The sequence below is a fragment of the Erythrolamprus reginae genome, unplaced genomic scaffold, assembly GCF_031021105.1.
Source record: "Erythrolamprus reginae isolate rEryReg1 unplaced genomic scaffold, rEryReg1.hap1 H_26, whole genome shotgun sequence".
Lineage (NCBI taxonomy): Eukaryota > Metazoa > Chordata > Lepidosauria > Squamata > Dipsadidae > Erythrolamprus > Erythrolamprus reginae.
Window position 1 is genome coordinate 269,076 of NW_027248480.1, and position 19,130 is coordinate 288,205.

Genomic DNA, 19,130 nt, shown 5'->3' on the forward strand with positions numbered 1-19,130 from the left:
GAAAAGAAACCGGAAGTTGTGTTAATAGGCCATTAAGACTGTAGCCCTCTGGGCTAAGTGCGGAGCGGGGCCAAGAGAGCCGTTAAACGTTCTTTCCGTTAGGAGCCAATCAGAAACATCGTATAGAAAATGAAGGGCGGGACAAGAGAAAAAAAACAACACCCGGCCAATTAGAAAAGAAAAAAAAGGAATGCCGTTCCGTCCAATAGATTAAAACCGTGTGCAGGATTTGAATAACGCCACCCCCTTTATGCAATGTGCTTTTTCGCCTTGATTGACTCAAGGCGGCCCAGAAGGCCCAATGAAAACATCGCCGGGTAAGATTGACACGTTACTTTAAAGCCAATCTATGACGGCTTTATCTTTAAAAAAAAAAAAAGAAACACCACATCAAACGACCAATTACGCATCGAGGATTAAGATTGGCGACGAAAAGGCGGGCAAAATCCACCTCCTTCGCTTCAACCTCCCCCACCTTTCTCTGGCTCCCACCAATCTTTTTCAACGGAGGGGAGGGCGGCCTAACAGACTGACACTGACCTCCTCCATTCAGCTCCGTAGGAAGGTGAGGGGAGGAAACCCGTCCCTCCGTCCCAATCAGCGAGCAGCAACGCGAGGGCGGGCCCCAGAAGAGAAAAAAAAGATAAAGGGGGAGCGGGAGGAGGAAAACGCCCCCGGGCTTCCAATCCACCATTTTGAAGGCGTGTCGAAACTTAGCCGAGCTGTTCCCAATCGCTGACTGACGCCTCTTGATTGACGGCCGCGAGGTTTAAAGGAGGAGCCGGGGTTAGGAGCGCGAGGCGGAGGCGTAAATCGCGAGCGTAAGAGCGGACCAATGGTGAGAGGGCGCCAGACGGGTTGGCCAATCAGAGCGCGGCGAGGGCGAAGGCGGGCGGCCCAGTAGTGGTGGTGGCGGCGGTGAACGCGGCGGCCGTGTTGGTGGTAGCGGCAGCGGCGGGCTCTATGGCGTCCGTGAAGGGCACGAGCGGCGGCGGCGGGCGAGGCGCCCTCGCGGCCTTGGGGGGCGGCGGGGAGCCGGGCGGGGGCCCGGGCGGAGGACTGTCGTCGCAGTACGGGAACGGGCTGGGGGGAAGCGGCCTCGGGGGGGAGCAGGGCGGGGGGCTCCGCGTGGTGGAGGAGGAGGAGGAGATGCTGATCGATGAGGCGGGCGGCGGAGGAGTCGGCGGCGGCCCAAGGGGCGCCCTCTCGTCCTCCTCGCTGCCCTCCCGGGTCGGCCAAGCCGGCGTGGGTGCCCCTCACCACCACCCTCACCCGGAGGAGCTGGAAGAGGAGGCCGGCCTGGGCGAGGGCGACCCCGGCGACTCCGCCATCGAGGACCCGGTGAGCATTGGGGCCGGAGGACCGGGGCCCGTGGTGTGGCTGGGGAGCGAAGAAGGCAGTCGGGGGTTTGGCGGGTGGATGAAGGGAAGCGGGGTGTGTGTGTGTAAGAATGGGGAAAGGAAATACTTTTTTAAAAAGGAAAGATTAAAAAGGGAGGAAGGAAATAATTTAAAAAGGAAAGATTAAAAACCGAGGAAGGAAAGATGGGAATGAGTGGAAGGGAGAATTTTAAAGAATTTTTAAAAGGTGGAAAGCTTAGAGAGGAGGGAAAGATATGGGGATGAGTGTAGAAGGGAAGAAGGAAAATTAAAAAGGAGGAAAAATTAAAGAGGAAGGAAGGAAATATTTTTTAAAAGAAAAGATTAAAGAGGAAGGAAGGAGATGGGGATGAGTGGAAGAAAGGAAGAAAAAAATTAAAGAGGGTGGAAGGAAAAATGGGGATGAGTATGGAAGGGAGGAAGGAAATAATTTTAAAAAGAGGAAAAATTAAAGAGGGAAGAAAGGTGGGGATGAATGTGGGAGGAAGGAAGGAAAGAACTTTTAAAAAGGACAAATTTAAAGAGGAAGGAAGGAAGGAGATGTGGTTAAGTGTGGAAGAGAGGGAGAAATTTTACAAAGGAAATTAAAAAGATGAATAGGGAAGAAAGGAAGCTGAGATTTTTTTTTTTAAAAAACATTCTTCCTCCTCTTTACCGGGCATGCCTGGCTAGAGAACAATAAGAGAGATGGGAACCCCTCTTTAAAAAAAAGCCCAATACATTTTTTAAAAAAATTATCGGGAAGGAAGAACAATTGTTTTTTTTTTGTGCATTTTGAAAAAAAAAGAAAAAGGGTGGGAAAAGGAAGGGCAGCTGGAGAGCAAGAAAGATGAGATTGAGCCATGGGGCTTAATGAAAGATGTGTGTGGGGAGGGGGAGAGAGACAATTGAAAAGAATGGTGGGGAAGACAAGGCAGGTCCTGGAGGGATTTTTTTTTGGGGGGGGGGGCGCATGTCTGCTTGGAAAAAGTCCCTAAAGTGGGATTCTTTGGTGGGACGCGGGGTGGGGGACGACGGCGGGAAGAGCCTCACTTACTTTTCAGCTTTGGGAACAAAGAGTGTTTAGCGGAGGATGGGCGCTTCCTGCTATTTGGGCCAATCTGGTGGGGAAAAGCCCTCTTTCTAAAAAGGCTGAAGGAGCTTCCATTCTCTGGAACAATGGCTGGGGGAGGGAGGAATCCCAGACAGAGCCAGGAATTTGTAGGGGTTGCAAAAGGTAGGCAGGCAGGTAGGTAGATAGATAGGTAGATAAGGTTGGCAGGTAGATGATAGATAGATAAATGATAGAGACAGATAAATAGATTAGGTAGATGATAGAGATAGGTAGGTAGGTACATATGTAGATGATAGATAGATGATGGATGGATGATAGGTAGATAGATTAGGTAGGTATATGATAGAAGACAGATATGTAGATTAGATAAATTAGATAGATGGTAGGTAGAAAGATGGCAGATAGATGTACGGATGATAGATCAATAGATAAGTAGAAGATAGATAAATGATTGATAGGAGATAGATGAGATGGATGATAGACAGACAGATAAGTAGATGGGGTTAATCTGTTTCAAATGGAATAGAAAGTGGGGATGGGATCCAAGTGGGGGAAAATCAGGAGGTAGAAGGGGGGGAAGCTATTTGGTTTACAGGTAACCCAAGTTGATGGGGAAAAAGTCCAGATTCGCTGAACCATCATGCGACCAACAACTGCACAGGTTCACTTAGCCGGTGGTAAGAATGGTCATAGCCTGGGGCCAAATTCCACTTAACCAATGTCCTGCTTAGCAACCGAAATATTTGTGCTCTGGTGTTGTTTATTTCTTTATTTAATTTTTGCTTATTGCTGCTCTTCCATTCCTCCCCAGGAGCTGGAAGCTATTAAAGCCAGGGTACGAGAGATGGAGGAAGAAGCCGAGAAGTTGAAAGAGTTGCAAAATGAAGTTGAGAAACAGATGAACATGAGTCCCCCACCCGGCAACGGTGAGACCTCCCCTCCCTTCATGGAAATTCTGAATTTCAGCCATCTTCTCCATCAGGAGAACCTTTTAATTATTAAGGATTGTAGACACACACAATGTCTTATATAGGCATGAGTTTGCATTTGTATCCATGAGTATATATGATGACAGGCTCTTTGGTCTAGTCCAGGGGTCGGCAACCTGTGGCTCTGGAGCTGCATGTGACTCTTTTCATGCCTCTGCTGTGGCTCCCTATTGCAAGTCGGATCCACAATTGATAGGGCTTTCGGTTAGGATAGGTAAAGGAAAAAGGATGCTGCACTAGGAGGAGACTATGTTGGGAGAACCGGACTTCCGGTTGGCTCCAGAATTGAGGGGAGGGGGCTTCCAGTTTGGATATTTGTGCCTCTGAGTGTTTAAGGAAGCCGACCCCTGTTCTAGTGATTAGCAGGTGCGTTCTAGTCTCACTTTAGGCATGAAAACCAGCTAGGTTCCTTTAGGCCAATTACTAGGAGAGGGTGAATTCTAGTCCTACTACAGCATGAAAGATGACTGGGTGCCTTTGAGCCAATCACCCAGTGACTGTGAGTTTTAGTCCCGTCTCAGACACGAAAACTGGATGGGTAAATTTCGGTCTTTTCCTGTTTCAGCCCAACCCACCTCACAGGGTGGTAGTTATGGGGAAAATAGGAGGAATCTATGTTGAATATTTTCACCGCCTTGAGTTATATTAAAAGCGGGATACAGATAAATACACTGATACCTCATCTTACAAACGCCTCGTCATACAAACTTTTTGAGATACAAGCCTGGGGTTTAAGATTTTTTTTGCCTCTTCCAAACTATTTTCACCTTACAAACCCACTGCTGCCGCTGGGATGCCCCGCCTCCGGACTTCTGTTGCCAGCGAAGCCCTCGTTTTTGCGCTGCTGGGATTACCTTGAGGCTCCCCTCCATGGGAAACCCCACCTCCGGATTTCCGTGTTTTCGTGATGCAGTAGTGCAAAAACGGGCGCTTCCCTGGCAATGGAAGTCCGGAGGTGGGGTTTCCCAGCGAGAGGAGCCTCAGTGAAATCACAGCATCGCAAAAACACAGAAGTCTGGAGGTGGTGTTTCCCATGGAGGGGAGCCTCAGGGGAATCCCAGCAGGGCAAAAACGGGCGCTTCGGCTGTCAAAAAGAGTTAATTTTGGGATTGCATTCCTATGGGAAACATTGTTTCGTCTTACAAACTTTTCACCTTAAGAACCTCGTCCCGGAACCAATTAAGTCTGTAAGACAAGGTATCACTGTAAATGAAATATACGTGTCTTTGTGTAGAGGGAAACTCTGGCCCCACAGGTCAATCACAATGTTTTATTTATTTTTCCTCAAGAGGAAAAGCAATTGTTCTTTTAGAAATGCTCGCCAGTCATAAATTGGACCGACCGTTAAGGAAGTGTTTAGAAGGAAATGCCAACCATTCAAGTACTTTAACATAAAGTATATAGTCAAATATATTAGGGGGCCTCAGTTCTGATACACTCTGTGCCTATCTATGAATGGCTCTGTGTGCTTGTGTGTTTGAATAGACATACACCTACACACACACTCCCAAATCTCTAAAAATGCTGGATTGTCCCTTGCTGAGTTGACTCAATTGTATCTTTGCTCTCTTAAAGCTAGAACAGCCTGGCAGGGTGATGTTAAATGACATTTTGCCTGCTGGAAGAACAGAAAGGCCGATTGCCTTGCAGTGATCGCGTGTTCAGTTGATTCCTGTCAAGTAGAAACGCCTACGGCACTGAAAAAGGGTCAAAAATTCTTTGTTTTTCTAAAAATTTGATTAGGAAATTCAGGTCTTGAAACAGAGGGGAAAAGCAGGCCCTTAACAAAAGTTTGGCTGTTAGGTCGAATGGCTACCTTCGGAGTCAGGATAGATTGATAACCCTAGCCCAATGGTTCTCTATTTATTTATTTATTTGTTTGTTTGTTTATTTGTTTTATTTATTTGTTTTATTTATTTATTGGATTTGTATGCCGCCCCTCTCCGGAGACTCAGGGCGGCTAACAGCAACAATAAAGCAGTGTACAATAGTAGTCTGATGTTAGAAACAATTAAAAACCCATTAATATAAAAAAAACCCCAAACATACATACATACCATGCATAGAATTGTAAAGGCCTAGGGGGAAGAGGGTCTCAATTCCCCCATGCCTGACGGCAGAGGTGGGCTTTAAGCAGCTAAAGAAAGGCAAGGAGGGTGAGGGCAATTCTAATCTTTGGGGGGAGTTGGTTCCAGAGGGCCGGGGCTGCCACAGAGAAGACATTCTTTAGTTGACGGGACCCGGAGAAGATCCACTCTGTGGGACCGAACTGGTCGCTGGGATTCGTGCAGCAGAAGGCGGTCCCTGAGATAATCTGGGGGTCGGGACCCCTTTGGGGGGGGGTGTCAAACAATCCTTTCACAGGGGTTGCATGTTGGGAAACAAACCCCCCCCCCCTTTGTACAATTTTGCTACCTGCACAGGTGCAGGAAGCGTAATTGCACTTGATCCTCCACTTGCGTTCCAGAGCTGCAGAGGTGTTGCAACAGCAGCCCACCTCGGGGATGGAGGGGGGGGGGATATTCCCTCTGACCTTCCTGCCAATCAGCTTAATGCTCTGTTGGAAAAATTGGCACTAGACTGATGGTTGGGGGGGTCACCACAACATGAAGAACTGTATTAAGGGGCTGCACCATCAGAAAAGTTGAGAACCACTGCCCTAACCATTGATGGTGAACCTATGGCATGTGTGCCGCAGGTGGCACTCGGAGCCATATCTCCTGGTACGCGACCTGTTGCCCTAGCTCAGCTCCAGTGTGCACGTGTGTGCCGACCAGCTGATTTTTGGCTCACACAGAGGCTCTGGAGGGCATTTTCGGCTTCTAGAGAGCCTCCGGGAGGATGGGAGAGGGCGTTTTTACTCTCCAAGGAAGCCTTTGAGCCTGGGAGGGTGAAACATGAGCCTACTGGGCCCAACAGAAGTTGGGAACAGGCCGTTTCCTGCCTCCAGAGGGCCTCTTGGGGCAGAGGAAACTTTTCATTCTCCCCAGCCACTTAAAAAAAATTTTTTTTATTAAATTTTTATTACAACAAATAAACAAAAAAAATCTCAAAGAAAAAATGCCCAACACCAATAAACCCCCCCCACCATTTAGGGGGTTAAATTATTTCCAATAAATTTCAATTTCTTCCTTAGCTTCGGTTTACATTTCTTTACATACAAAAACTGATTGGAATTTATTTTTCACATTGTCGTCATAAATTCTACTTAAGATATAACTTTTCACCTTCTTCCATCGTGTCATCAGCTTCTCCCAATTTATTTTCATCAAAGTTATTTAATCTTATTTCCATAATTCCAGTACCAATTCTGGATTGTCCATTTATTACTATCCTTCCACCCTAGTACCACTACTGCTTGAGCACTTTCCAAAGCTGCTGTTTTGATTTCTTTAAAGTCTCGTAATTCCCCATGTTTAACTAGTGTTGCTAATTCTTTCGTGATTATCCAATTAATGTTTAGCATATTGTTAATTTCATTCTGTACTTCCTTCCAAAATTTTTGAACTTCAACACATTCCCAGAGCATATGCATAAAAACTCCTTTTATTTGGCAGCAATTTCCTTTTCCTTTCCTCTGGAAGTGTGCTAGTTTTACTGGTGTGAAGTACCATTTATGTAAAATTTTCCTTCTCATCTCTCTAATTCTTGTGTTCTTTATCTTATATATATTTTCTACTACTTCTTCCATCTCGTCTTCATTGATCTGTAATTCATTTTGCCAGTACAGTGGAACCCCGACATAAGAGCTGCTCTACTTAAGAGCAACTCGAGATAAGAGCTGGGAGGGGAGAGATATTTTTGTTCTACTTACAAGCCCAAATTCGAGATACAAGCGCCAAGGAGCTGTCTCCTGAAGCCGAACGCTAACTTCCGCGTTCGGCTTCAGGAGACAGCTGCGAAGCGGCGCGCGTGTTTTAAAAGGTTGCAGCCGGCCTGGGGGGCTCGGGGGGTGCTTGCAGCCGGCCTGGGGGGCTTGCCAGCACCCCCCCGAGCCCCCCAGGCCAGCTGCAACCTTTTAAAACACGCGCGCGGCTTCGCAGCTGTCTCCTGAAGCTGAACGCGGAAGTTAGCTCTTTTTCTTTCTCTCTTTTACCTTCCCTTCCTCTATTTCTTCTTTTCTTTCTCCTTCCCACCTTCTTCCCTCCCTCCCTCCCTTCACTCATTCCTCTCTTACTCTCCCCTTTCATAAGTTTCCTTGCTTCCTTCCTCTGTTCCTGTCCCTTCCCTCTTTCCTTCCTTCCTTCCCACCCTCCGTCCATTCATTTATCCCATTCCTCTCTTGATCGCTTAAAGCCGGTCCCTGGTGCAAAAAGGGTTGGGGACCTCTGTCCTACAGGATTGGGTGGCAGAGAAGTTGAACATATGTAAATTTAAAAGTTTAAGAAAGTTTACAAGTTAAGTGAAAGAAACTTCATTATTCATTTATATGTACATGTACATTTCTTCATTAAAAACTTGTCTTTCTGCATAATTTAGACTAACTTTGTGAGTTTTTTGAGGGCTGGAACCAATTAAAATTATTTACATTAATTCCTATGGGGAAAAGTCGTTCGAGATAAGAGCTGCTCGACTTAAGAACCCAGGTCAGGAACGAATTAAACTCGTATCTCGAGGTACCACTGTATCTTGTTAGGCCTTTAATCACTTCTTCTTCCACTATTCTCCCCAGCCATTGAATTATGGGTATGGGCACCCATGCTCTTTCAGGCACCCGAGGAAAAAAATGGTTCGCCATCACTGTCCTATACCACTTCAGACAGATGTGATGATGAACCCTTTTCTTCTTGCATGCCAAAAATGGGAGTGCGCGCATGTCCCAGCACACAACTCCTCCCCCCTTGCGTGCCACACTGCGCATGTGCCCATGCCAACGCCTGTGCTCCACTGAAGCCCCTGGAGCACGAAAACTGCCCAACGGACAAACCAGAGGTTCAGGAAAACGGACTCCCGGTTTGGCCATTCGGCAATTTTTCGCACTCTAGCAGAGGCTTCAGGGAAGCTTCCAGAAGTGTAGGGAGGGCAAAAACAGTCCTCCCCAAGGCCAAAAATCAGCTGGCCAGCATGCACATGCCCACTGGAGCTGACATAGGGCAACGCCTTACGTGCCCTCAGATATGGCTTTGCATGCCACCTGTGGCACATGTGCCATAGATTCGCCATCTTGGGTATAGAAAGAAAGAAAGTTTTTCTTTTAAAAACCTCCAGTGTTGGAGCCTCCACAACTTCTGGTGGCAAACTGTTCCACCGGTTAATTGTCCTAACTGTCAGGAAATTTCTCTTTAGTTCTTGCTTCTTCAAGTGCTTTGGGCCAGCCCTTCAAATATTTGAAGACTGCTATCATGTGTGTCCCCCTCAAGTCCTTCCTGATGGAATATCCAATTCCAGCAATTGTTCTTCATATGTTTTGACTTCCAGTCCCTTCATCATCTTTGTTGCTCTTCTCTGCACTCTTTCTAAGGTCTCAACATCTTTTTGGTATCATGGCGACCAAAACTGGATGCAGTCTTCCAAAGGTGGCCTTACCAAGGCCTTATAAAGCCGTATTATCCCTACACACAATTTTAACTTTAACCCTCTAATAATACAGCCTGTGTTGGCTTTCTTTTTTGTAGCAATTTCTTCCTCAATGAAAAAAAGGTTGCTTTTTTGAAAACAACAACAACCCACAAACACTTTTGAGACAACTATGACCTGGACGTCTATGGAGATTCTTCAGCATGGGCCCATACTTAAAGCCCACCTGGAGGTTTATCTATGTTATCAGTCACCTGAGTGGTGGAAATGACTGGGGAGCCACCTTGGAAAGGATTATGTTGTAGATTGGAGATAGGTGATGTCCTATCCCTCCCCTCTGTTGAGAGAAGGCTGCCTAATTGAAAGAGGGGTCCAAGAGGCCATCAGTGTCCAAATCGAAGGCCCCTCTCAACAGAGGAGGGATATATGATTCCAGCCATCTCCAATATACAACACAGTTCTTTCAGCATTTCCAAAAAAGGCTCCAAAGCCACTTGCACCACTCAGGTGAGCCTTAAAACCGATAAGCCTCCAGGTGACTTTTAAGGACTCGCTAAAAGGATGCAAGTGCCCAATTATCTCCAAGGAGTAAAAATCCTTCTAATTTCCACCATCCCAGTCAGAGCTAAAGAAGCTGCTTGGAGGAGAAGCGAAACCTCTTCGAAGAAAAGCTAGAAAATATCTCAATTTTTTTCCCTTCCACATTATTTAATCATTCTCCTTTCTCTCTCTCTCTCTCTAGCTGGCCCGGTTATCATGTCTTTAGAAGAAAAGATGGAAGCTGACGCTAGATCTATTTACGTAGGAAATGTGAGTGTCTCTCTCCCCACCCCCTCAGCTTTCTTCAAGTGAGGACAAAACAGCAGGTTAACCCCCTTAACTGGACTCATTGTTCCATTTCAGGTAGATTATGGGGCAACCGCAGAAGAATTGGAAGCGCACTTCCACGGCTGTGGTTCTGTCAACCGGGTGACCATCTTGTGTGACAAATACACCGGCCATCCCAAGGGGTGAGTTTTTCTTGGATGTGTGCGTTGTGTGTGTGGAGTTTGTCTTTTTGGCTTCCTTCAAGATCAAGAGTTAGGTTGAAAGAAATTTCCCATGCCACCAACGCTGAGAAAAAATAGATGCAGAAGCCAGCTGCCAGAAAGTGGGATATATATATATTTAATGTAGGAAGGCAAAAAGGAAAAAGTGACATGGCTCCAGCAGTTTTCCTGGCTTGCAAACACCTTGGGATGGTGAATCTGAGCCTTTTGTGTTCAATTCATCTTTGAAGCTCTTGCAGCTTGATGGGTTTCTCATTGTCCTGGGTTTTGTTTTACTGGATTAAGCTTTGTCCCACGATCTTTTTTCGCACCTGTCCTTGGGGGTTTAATCTACAGAGAGGGGCGGCATACAAATCTAATAATAATAATAATAATAATAATAATAATAATAATAATAATAATAATAATCTGTCAGAGGCAGAGAAAAGGGAGTTTACCTAGGAGAGTTTATTCTTAGCCCATTCCCCTTATCTTAATGGCTCAACTCCTGACCGTTTTTGTACAACTGTAGTCGCATCCCTGCGGTCACGGAAATAAAAACGTGGACGCTCGGCAACTGTATTTATGACGGTTATCGTATCCTGGGTGGGGGTCTTATGATCCCCTTTAGCAACCTTCTACCAAACAGGCTTAAAAAGGAGAACCAGATTCACGTCACAGCCACGGTACCAACTTAACGGTGGCGAGCAAGGTTGTAAAACAGGGCAAAGCTTGCTTGAGCATCTGCCTCGCTTAGCAATTGTCATTTGGGGCCTGGTTGTGATCGTAAGTCAACAACAAACTTTAAGTGAAGCTCCCGGTAAATGAAGTAAATAGTGAGGTATCAAATAATAATAATTAATAATAATTTATTAGATTTGTATGCCGTCCCTCTCCGAAGACTCGAGGTGGTTCACAACAATAATAAAAACAATGTTACAGTGGAACAAATCTAATTTTAAAAGAGAAAGACATATAAAACCCTATCATTTAAAACCAAACAACACATACATACCAAACATAAAATATAAAAGCCTGGGGAAGGTGTCTCAGTTCCCCCATGCCTGGCGATATAGGTGGGTCTTGAGTAATTTACGAAAGACAAAGAGGGTGGGGGTGGTTCTAAAACCCCGGGGGGAGTTTATTCCAGAAGACCGGGACCGCCACAGAGAAGGCTCTTCCCCTGGGGCCCGCCAAACGACATTGTTTAGTCAACGGGACCCGGAGAAGGCCAACTCTGTGGGACCTTATCGGTCGCTGGGATTCGTGCGGTAGCAAGCGGTTCCGGAGGTACTCTGGTCCAATGCCATGAAGGGCTTTAAAGGTCATAACCAACACTTTGAGTTGTGACCGGAAACTGATCAGCAGCCAGTGCAGGCCACGGAGTGTTGTGGAAACGTGGGCGAATCTGGGAAGCCCCTACGATGGCTCTCGTGGCCGCATTCTTAACGATCTGATGTTTCCGAACACTTTTCAAAGGTAGCCCCATGTAGAGAGCGTTGCAGTAATCGAAGAAGAGGTCGTGACAGCTGTCAGCCGTAGATAGCTTCAAGGCAGGATTAGACAGATTAATGGATGCCAAGTGTATCCTAGGTGGTTATTGAAACGGATGTCCATGTGCCGCCTCTGTTGGTTGAGGCAGGCAGGGTTCCCTTGGGTCCCATTGTCTTGCCTTCTCTTTCTGCTCAAGATCCCCATGGACAATTGATGGGCCACTGTGGGACACAGAATGCAGGACTCGATGGGCTTTGGCCTCATTCAGCATGGCTCTTCTTATGTTCTTAAGTGTCTTAATTATCTGTTGGTTTTCTTAAGGTTCGCCTACATTGAATTTTCCGACAAGGAGTCAGTGCGGACCTCCTTAGCGTTAGACGAATCCCTGTTCAGGGGGAGACAGATCAAGGTGGGTATGCCATTTTTAGACATACACACACACACACAGAGTGACACAGTTCTGTGCCCAACTCCTGAATAACTCTTGGGCCCGAGCCATCTAAGGCGGTGAGGTTTTCTGCTTCGGATCTCTTTCCCTCTGCATCAGTCTAACATGGAATTCCCTTATGCTCTCTTTCTCTTTCCCTCTGCTTGATGGTTTTTTTCGCAGGCGTCTCGTGATCCAGCTAGGGGACATCATCAGTGCTGGAAGGCAGTGGGGTTTGTGGAGTGAATGGAGAAGGACACAGAGCTGTTCAATGTACAGTAGTACCTCTAGATACGAGCTGCTCCACATGCGAGTATTCCAAGTTAAAAGCCACGCTGGGAGCGAAATTTCTTTTCGACACCCGAGCTCAAATTCGGGATACGAGCCGAGCTTCCACTAGGTGGCGCAAGAATCCTTGCTTTTGGTTATCTCGGAGGTGAAAAACAAAGTCTAAAGCCATTTGTTCCAGATACGAGTTGTTCGACATACGTGCTCCCTTCTGAAACGAATTCAACTCGTATCTAGAGGTACTACTGTACTGATGTTGCCAAGTTTGGTAATGAAGCTTCAAGAAAACATCTGAGCTCAGAAAGCGCCAAGGACTACTCCGCCTCCTTTTCCCTCACTTCTCTTCTTTCTGCTTCACAAATTCCCACTCCTTTGTAGCACTGATGATATTCTTTGACTGGGTAATGAAATGTCTGCAACCTCTCTCTCCCCCCCCCCCCCCAGCTCAGAAGGCATCAAGAACCCCTCAGTCGTCCTTCTCCTCCTCATCTTTCTCCTCTTCTTCTGTTTTCCTTCTTTTCTCTCTCGTCTTCTTTTCTTCCTCCTTCACTTCGCAAAATCCCCTCCCTTCTAGCGCTGATGATGTTCCCTGGCTGGGTCATAAAAACGTCTGTAAGATGTCGTCCTCTTTTCCCTTTTCCTTCTTCTCTTTCCTTTCTCCTCAACTCCCACTCTTTTCTATCACTACTGATGTCACCCAGTTGGGTCACGAAACGCCTACAAGCAAGTCACCCAGTTCGGAGAGCACCAAGGACCCCACAAATTACCCTCTTCTACTTGAATTCCCTCTGCTAACAGAGAGGTGTCTGCATTTTCCTAGGTCCGGCAACGTTGAACGCTCAAGAGAGCCACGTGGACCCCTTTCCCACAGGGGGAAAAAAAACACCGGGAGCCACAAAACCCTTCCCATGCTTGACTGTTTCTTGAGCTAAAATTAACATATACAGTTGGCTTTTTTTCCTGAAACTTCTTGGATTTATGCATGGTCAGCCTACCTCTGTGTGTGTGTATGTTGAAAAGCTCAATAAATCATGTCCTAGTGGCTGGTCGCACATTGGTGGTTGTGACGCCTATTTTGACCGACATGGAGCTGCAGAAGGAAGAAAGAGCCACCTGCAGCTCCGGAGCCAGGGGTTACTGACCCCGTCCTAGAGTAACGAGCGGAAAGATCAAGCCTTCTCACCCACCAGGTACAGTGATCCCTCAATGTTCGCAATCTCGATCTTCGCGAAACGCTATATCGCGATTTTTCCCACAATGACGTCACTCTCTTCCTTCCTCTTGCTCTCGAGCGGCGGGTGAACGGGCGAGCGGCAAACGGCGGGCGGGCGGGTGAACGGGCGAGCGGCAAACGGCGGGCGGGCGGGTGAATGGGCGAGCGGGCATCAGCGAGGAGCCAAGGCGGCGGGGAAGACCCAGGGAAGGTTCCTTCGGCCACCCAGCAGCTGATCTGCTCGGTAGCGCAGCAGCAGCGAGGAGCCGAAGATCGGGGTTTCCCCTTTGCGTGGGCGGTTGGAAAACCCCAATCTTTGGCTCCTCGCTGCTGCTGCGCTACCGAGCAGATCAGCTGCTGGGCGGCCGAAGGAACCTTCCCTGGGTCTTCCCCGCCGCCCACACGCAAACCCCACCATCTGCGCATGCGCGGCCATGAAAAAAAAAGGCGAGCATGCGCAGATGGTGTTTTTACTTCCGGAACCCTACATCGCGAAAAATCGATTATCGCGAGGGGTCCTGGAACGGAACCCTCGCGATAATGGAGGGATCACTGTACACACATCCCAACCAGTAATGGGCTGCTGGTTACGCGGACTGGTCGGTGCACAGCTTCAGTTGGAAAAATACCCCCACGCAAAATCTCATGTTGAAGACACTTGCGCGAGCAAGATTTCAGTGACTTTCGGCTACTTTTTGCTCCTGCGTATGCGTGGAAGCGAAAATATTGGCAAAAATCACTGAAATCTCACCCTCTTGCGCATCCTCCCACGAGAGTCTGCTTGCTGTGCATGTGCAGAAGCCGAATCTCACGCTGATGGGTGCTCCTGCGACAGCCTCGGAGGGCACAGTGGTAGCGCTGAAGATGTGCCGCCCTTCACCGATGCCAACCCTTCTCTAACATACATGCACACACGCCAAGCCTGACCTCCACGTTTCTCTTCCTTTTTAGGTGATTCCCAAACGGACCAACCGCCCAGGAATTAGCACCACAGATAGAGGTTTTCCCAGGACTCGGTACCGAGGGCGAGGCTCCAGCTATAGCAGTTCCAGGGCCCGTTTTTACAGTGGCTTCAGCAGCAGGCCGCCCCGAGGGCGTGCTTACAGGTGCGGCCCTTAAAGGGATGGGCGGTATAGTGGGAATGGAGTGTGTGTGGTTATCGCTTGCAGATGGCTAGGTAGCAATCCCAGGCTTTAAAAACAGCCGGCGTCTTTTCATTGGTCCACAAGAAGCAGATCCTGCAATTTGATTCGAATCGAGTCGATTTCAGTCGCTAGTAAAAAGGCTTGATATAAATTGTGCTTTTTGGAAAAGCAACTGTCATCTGTCCCGCGGCTGACCCACCGTCTAATCACTGTCAGTCCCAATATCACAATATATATACACTACATCAATACAGTAATCCCTTGTTTTTCGCAGGAGATGCGTTCCTTGAAGTAGAGGAAATATATTTTTTAATGTATTTAACGAGTATTTGGACTTTTAAAACCCACCCTTTGCATTAACTGCCCCCACCCTCCTTGCCTTTTGTAAACTTCTTAAAACGCACCTCTGCCGTCGGGCATGGGGGAACTGGTATGTTTGGTATGCTTGTGTGTATGCTTTTTTATATACTGGGGTTTTTAGGGTTTTTAATGTAAAATTGTTATTTTTAACTTTAATATTAGATTTGTTACTGTATATTGCTTTTATCATTGCTGTGAGCCAACCGGAGTCTGCGGAGAGGGGCGGCATACAAATCTAATTATTATTAATAATAATAATAATAATAATAATAATAATAATAACAACAAAAACAAACAGCCATTCTATAATGTTTCTCAGCTGGAACTACATGTGATATCCTACCAGTTTCTTTAATAGAGTACAGTAGTACTGTAGAAGAATTTTATGAATTTTTAATGGATTTAAATTTTTTAATGGATTTAAGCCCCCTTTGAAAACCCGTGAAGGAGCGAATCCGCAAAAGATGAACTGCGAAGTAGCGAGGGGTTACTGTTTACACTACGTGACTTAAGCTCCATTTTGCGTTGGATAAACTAAAGTATTAGTCTATCATAAATAGAAAACTGTCTTGAGTTTTTTTTTAATTCCAAAAGCATTTTATTAAAATAAATTTGATTAAGAAATCTGATTTAATTTTTTCAAAAAAAATCTGATTTAAAAAAAATTAAATCATTGATTTTCATACACCCTGTGTGGAAGCCAGCTTCGTTAATTTTAGCGTTTGAAAAGTCGATTCGATGAAGATCCGGCAATCCAGGAACCTAGTCTGTTCTCTTGAGTTTTCCAAATCGACTGGTGTTCCTCAACATCTGATCACCATTGAGCCCAAAATCTTCTTTGCTACAGGAAAACGTGTGTTAAAAGGGTCCCAAAATGTCTTTTGCTAAAAGCGAGATGTTTTGTTAAGTGAGTCCTGCCTCATTTTACAACTTCTCTTTTTGTTGCATTTGTTAAGGGGCTCACTGCAGTGGTACCAAATTTAACCACACAGTTGTGAATCCGGCTTCCCATTGACTTTTGCTTGTCCGAAGGCTGCGAAAGGGGGAATCGCGTGAATCTGGGACACTGAAAATCGTCATAAAAGCAAATCAGTGGTCAACCTTCCTAATGTAAATCACATGACCTTGCAATAGACGTAAGTGTGAAGAAATGGCCCCCAATCATTTTTCTCAGCGCCATTTGAACGGCCACTAAGTGAGCTGTTGTAAATCAAGGATGATCTCTTGCCAGGTTCAAATAGTCCTCGACTTACAGCAGTTCATTTAACGGCCGTTCCAATTTACAACGGCGTTGAAAAAAGTGACTTAAGACCATTTTTCACACTTTATTTTAGCACATCCCCATGGTCACATGATCAAAATTCAGACACTTGGCAACTGACTTCACACTTATGGCGGTTGCAGGATTGTGTCCCCAGGGTCACAACCCCCCTTTGCATCCTTTTTGATAAGTAAAATCAACGGGGCAGTCATCATTTAAAAACGGTGCAGTGATTCACTTAACAGCCATGTCAAGAAGAGTCATAAAATGGGGCAGAGCTCTTTTAACCAATGTCTCTCTTAGTAGCAGAAAGTTTGGGTTCTCCCAACTTCCTCTAATCATTTTTTCCCTTCCAGAAACCTCTCAGTAAAAAAATGTTGTGTTTTGACCTCATCAGATTTTTGAATGAAAAGTTGAATTAAAGTTTCAAATTGCTGTATTTTTCAGACTGTAAGACATACTTTTTCATCTCCCAAAAGTGGGGTGAAAATGCCTGTGTGTTTTATAGAGCAAATATTGCTGAAACCCCACCCATCTGCCAGCTGTTTTTGACCTTCACCCATCCCGTTTTCAGGCCTTTTAAAAAACAAAAACTTTTTAAAGGCTTTTTTTCCACCCTGTTTCTGAGGTTTTTCTGGTCTCTTTTTTTTTTTTTTAAACCAGACCGAAAAAAGCCTCAAAACCTGTTCTGTCCAGCTGGATTAGTTATTAGACAGCAAATCCACACACACTAGAAACATTGATTGAGGCAAAAATATTATTTACACAAAAGTCCAGCAAGAAATAAGTGAATTCTCGCCAGCTAGAGGCATAAATCTTCCCTAATGAGGTGTCTCTGGTATTTGTCACTTCGCTCACTGTTCGGGTCTTAACCAGCTTCTATAAAAGGAGGATCCAAAACCCAGGGAATCAAAAACCGTCTCTCAAAGCTCCGTCTTCATGATGAATGTTGCTTGCCCACACCTCCCATCAGCCTTTCCTATATATATTTTGACAGGATGTGGCTAAATGTCCCCTAGATCTAATCAATGCCTAGACCTCCTTCTTGAGAGATATTCATGCCTGGCTCTCATCCTTCTGACCCTGGCATCTATCTAATAGGGGGTTCTCAAAGTCCCCATCGTCCTCTGACTCAGACAATAATTGGAGGTTCACTCTCAGACTCAGATGGCAAGAAGACTAGCCTGCGATGCCAGTATTCCTCCGTCTCCTGGTCCTTGAAATGTGTGACCCGCTGAGCCAGATGTGGACCACTCACAACAAAATTGGGCTGAAAAATACCTCCAAAAATGGAACGCGCAGGGACCAAAACCTTTTATTGTTGTTTCCCTCTTCTAAATTTAAGTGTATCTTACAGTCTGAAAAATACAGTAACGTCAGAATCCAAAGCAAGATATATTTTTTTAAAATGACAAAGTTGTAAGGAAGGAAATGACCAAAATTCGCAGGCCTCTTGAGATGCTGAAGCGTCCAATTTTTCACATTTTTTTTAAAAAAAAACCCATTTTCTGTAAAAAAAATAAATATTTTTTTTTAAAAAAATCTTATTTATTTATTTATTTATTTATAACCCGTTTCCTTCTTTTCTTTGCAGGGGCCGGGCCAGAGCGACCTCATGGTATTCCCCTTACTAAAAACAAAACAAAACAAAAAAGTGGTTTTTTAGGAAGGAGGAAAAAAAAAAAGAAAAAAAAATGAAGATTGTTACCATGATGGAAAAAAAAAATTATATATATAAACTGCGCTGTGCAGAGAGGGGCTGACTTATACTGGAGGGAGGAGAGGAAAAAAGGAAAAAAGAAAAAAAAATTGGGGCAGCGGAGCTGTTGTTAAAACACCTGGTAGTATTGTTCAGAGAATTTCCCCTCTGCCCTTCCTTTCCTTTTGCAGATTTGTTTTGCGGGGGGGGGGAGGGGGGGGAGTTCTTCCTCTGTTTTTTGGAGGGTGGGGGCAATGCCGGGGGAGGTGTCCCCATCCCTCCTGAAATTCTGTGATTCTTTTGTTTCTCTTCCGCTGCTCCCTTGTTCTATTGTGTGTCTTTGTGCAATTTATTTCCCTGCTTGATGCCCACTTCTTTTCGTTGCTTTGCTTCGCCCTCCCCTTTCTTCCTGTTCCTTGCCTCCCTCAACCCAGTCTAGCCAGAAAAAAATTGGCGTTGGCGCCTTCGTTGCTATTTTTTTGATCCAGATATCTGTCGCCCAATACCTATGCTTCCATCCAGAACATCCTCAAATGCCCGCATTCCTTTCTGAGGTTGCAGAAAGATCCATCCCGGCCTCTTACTCCTCTCTTATCACCCTTTCACTCCAATCTCAGATGTTTGTCCTGCATTATTCTTTAACAAAAAATAATAATTGATTCCTGTTGGAAAAAAAACAAAGCTCCCTTCCTTCCCCTCCTTTCCTTCCTTCCTCCTCTCCGGTGCCCACCATACAGATCATAGGTGTCCCCGCGCCCTTCATTCTTCATCCATGTGTGTGGTCTCTTCTGGGGGGAGGTTGTTATATGCCTTGTTTGAGTGTCTTTATCTTTACAGATTCTTTTATTTTTTAGCCTGAAGAAATACACCGAAACCTGACGCTGTAGAGAACCTGGGGCAGGTGGGGGTGGGGTGGGAGGGAGGGGAAAAAAAAAAAACACAGGGAGGAATTTTTTTTTTGGTGGGTGGGTGCCAGAATGACTTTCTAAAAAATTTAAAAAGAGGGAGGGCGGGTAGAAAAAAAAGGGGGAAAAAAATATCCCAGGAGGGTAAACAGAGGAAGAAGCAGAATGTTAAAAAAGGTGGGGGGGAAATAAAAAAAACCAAGATGTTTTTTGGAAGAAACCAGTGTGGAATGTGACTTTTGTCGGCTAGTGCCGAAAGGGGGGAGGGGAGGGAACATTCCCATACAGCGTGGTCTACAGTGAACACAAGAACAAGGGGACACAATCTGAAGTTAGTTGGGGGAAAGATCAAAAGCAACGTGAGAAAATAT

At 45.8% G+C, this 19,130-nt stretch overlaps 1 protein-coding gene across 2 annotated transcripts; it reads left to right on the plus strand.

Annotated features, from left to right (window-relative positions):
- The first annotated feature begins 725 nt into the window (after positions 1 to 725).
- On the plus strand, positions 726 to 18,979 carry LOC139155513 (polyadenylate-binding protein 2). 2 transcript variants are annotated; one of them, XM_070730670.1, is made up of 7 exons: positions 726 to 838; positions 3,245 to 3,359; positions 9,682 to 9,749; positions 9,843 to 9,949; positions 11,783 to 11,870; positions 14,341 to 14,495; positions 17,750 to 18,979. In XM_070730670.1, the coding sequence occupies exons 1-7, from the start codon at positions 836 to 838 to the stop codon at positions 17,787 to 17,789; spliced, it is 576 nt and encodes a 191-aa protein (XP_070586771.1). In that variant the 5' UTR covers positions 726 to 835; the 3' UTR covers positions 17,790 to 18,979. The 2 variants fall into 2 exon arrangements, with proteins under 2 accessions (XP_070586771.1, XP_070586770.1); XM_070730669.1 differs by lacking the exon at positions 726 to 838 and adding an exon at positions 1,126 to 1,341.
- The last annotated feature ends 151 nt before the right edge of the window (positions 18,980 to 19,130 follow it).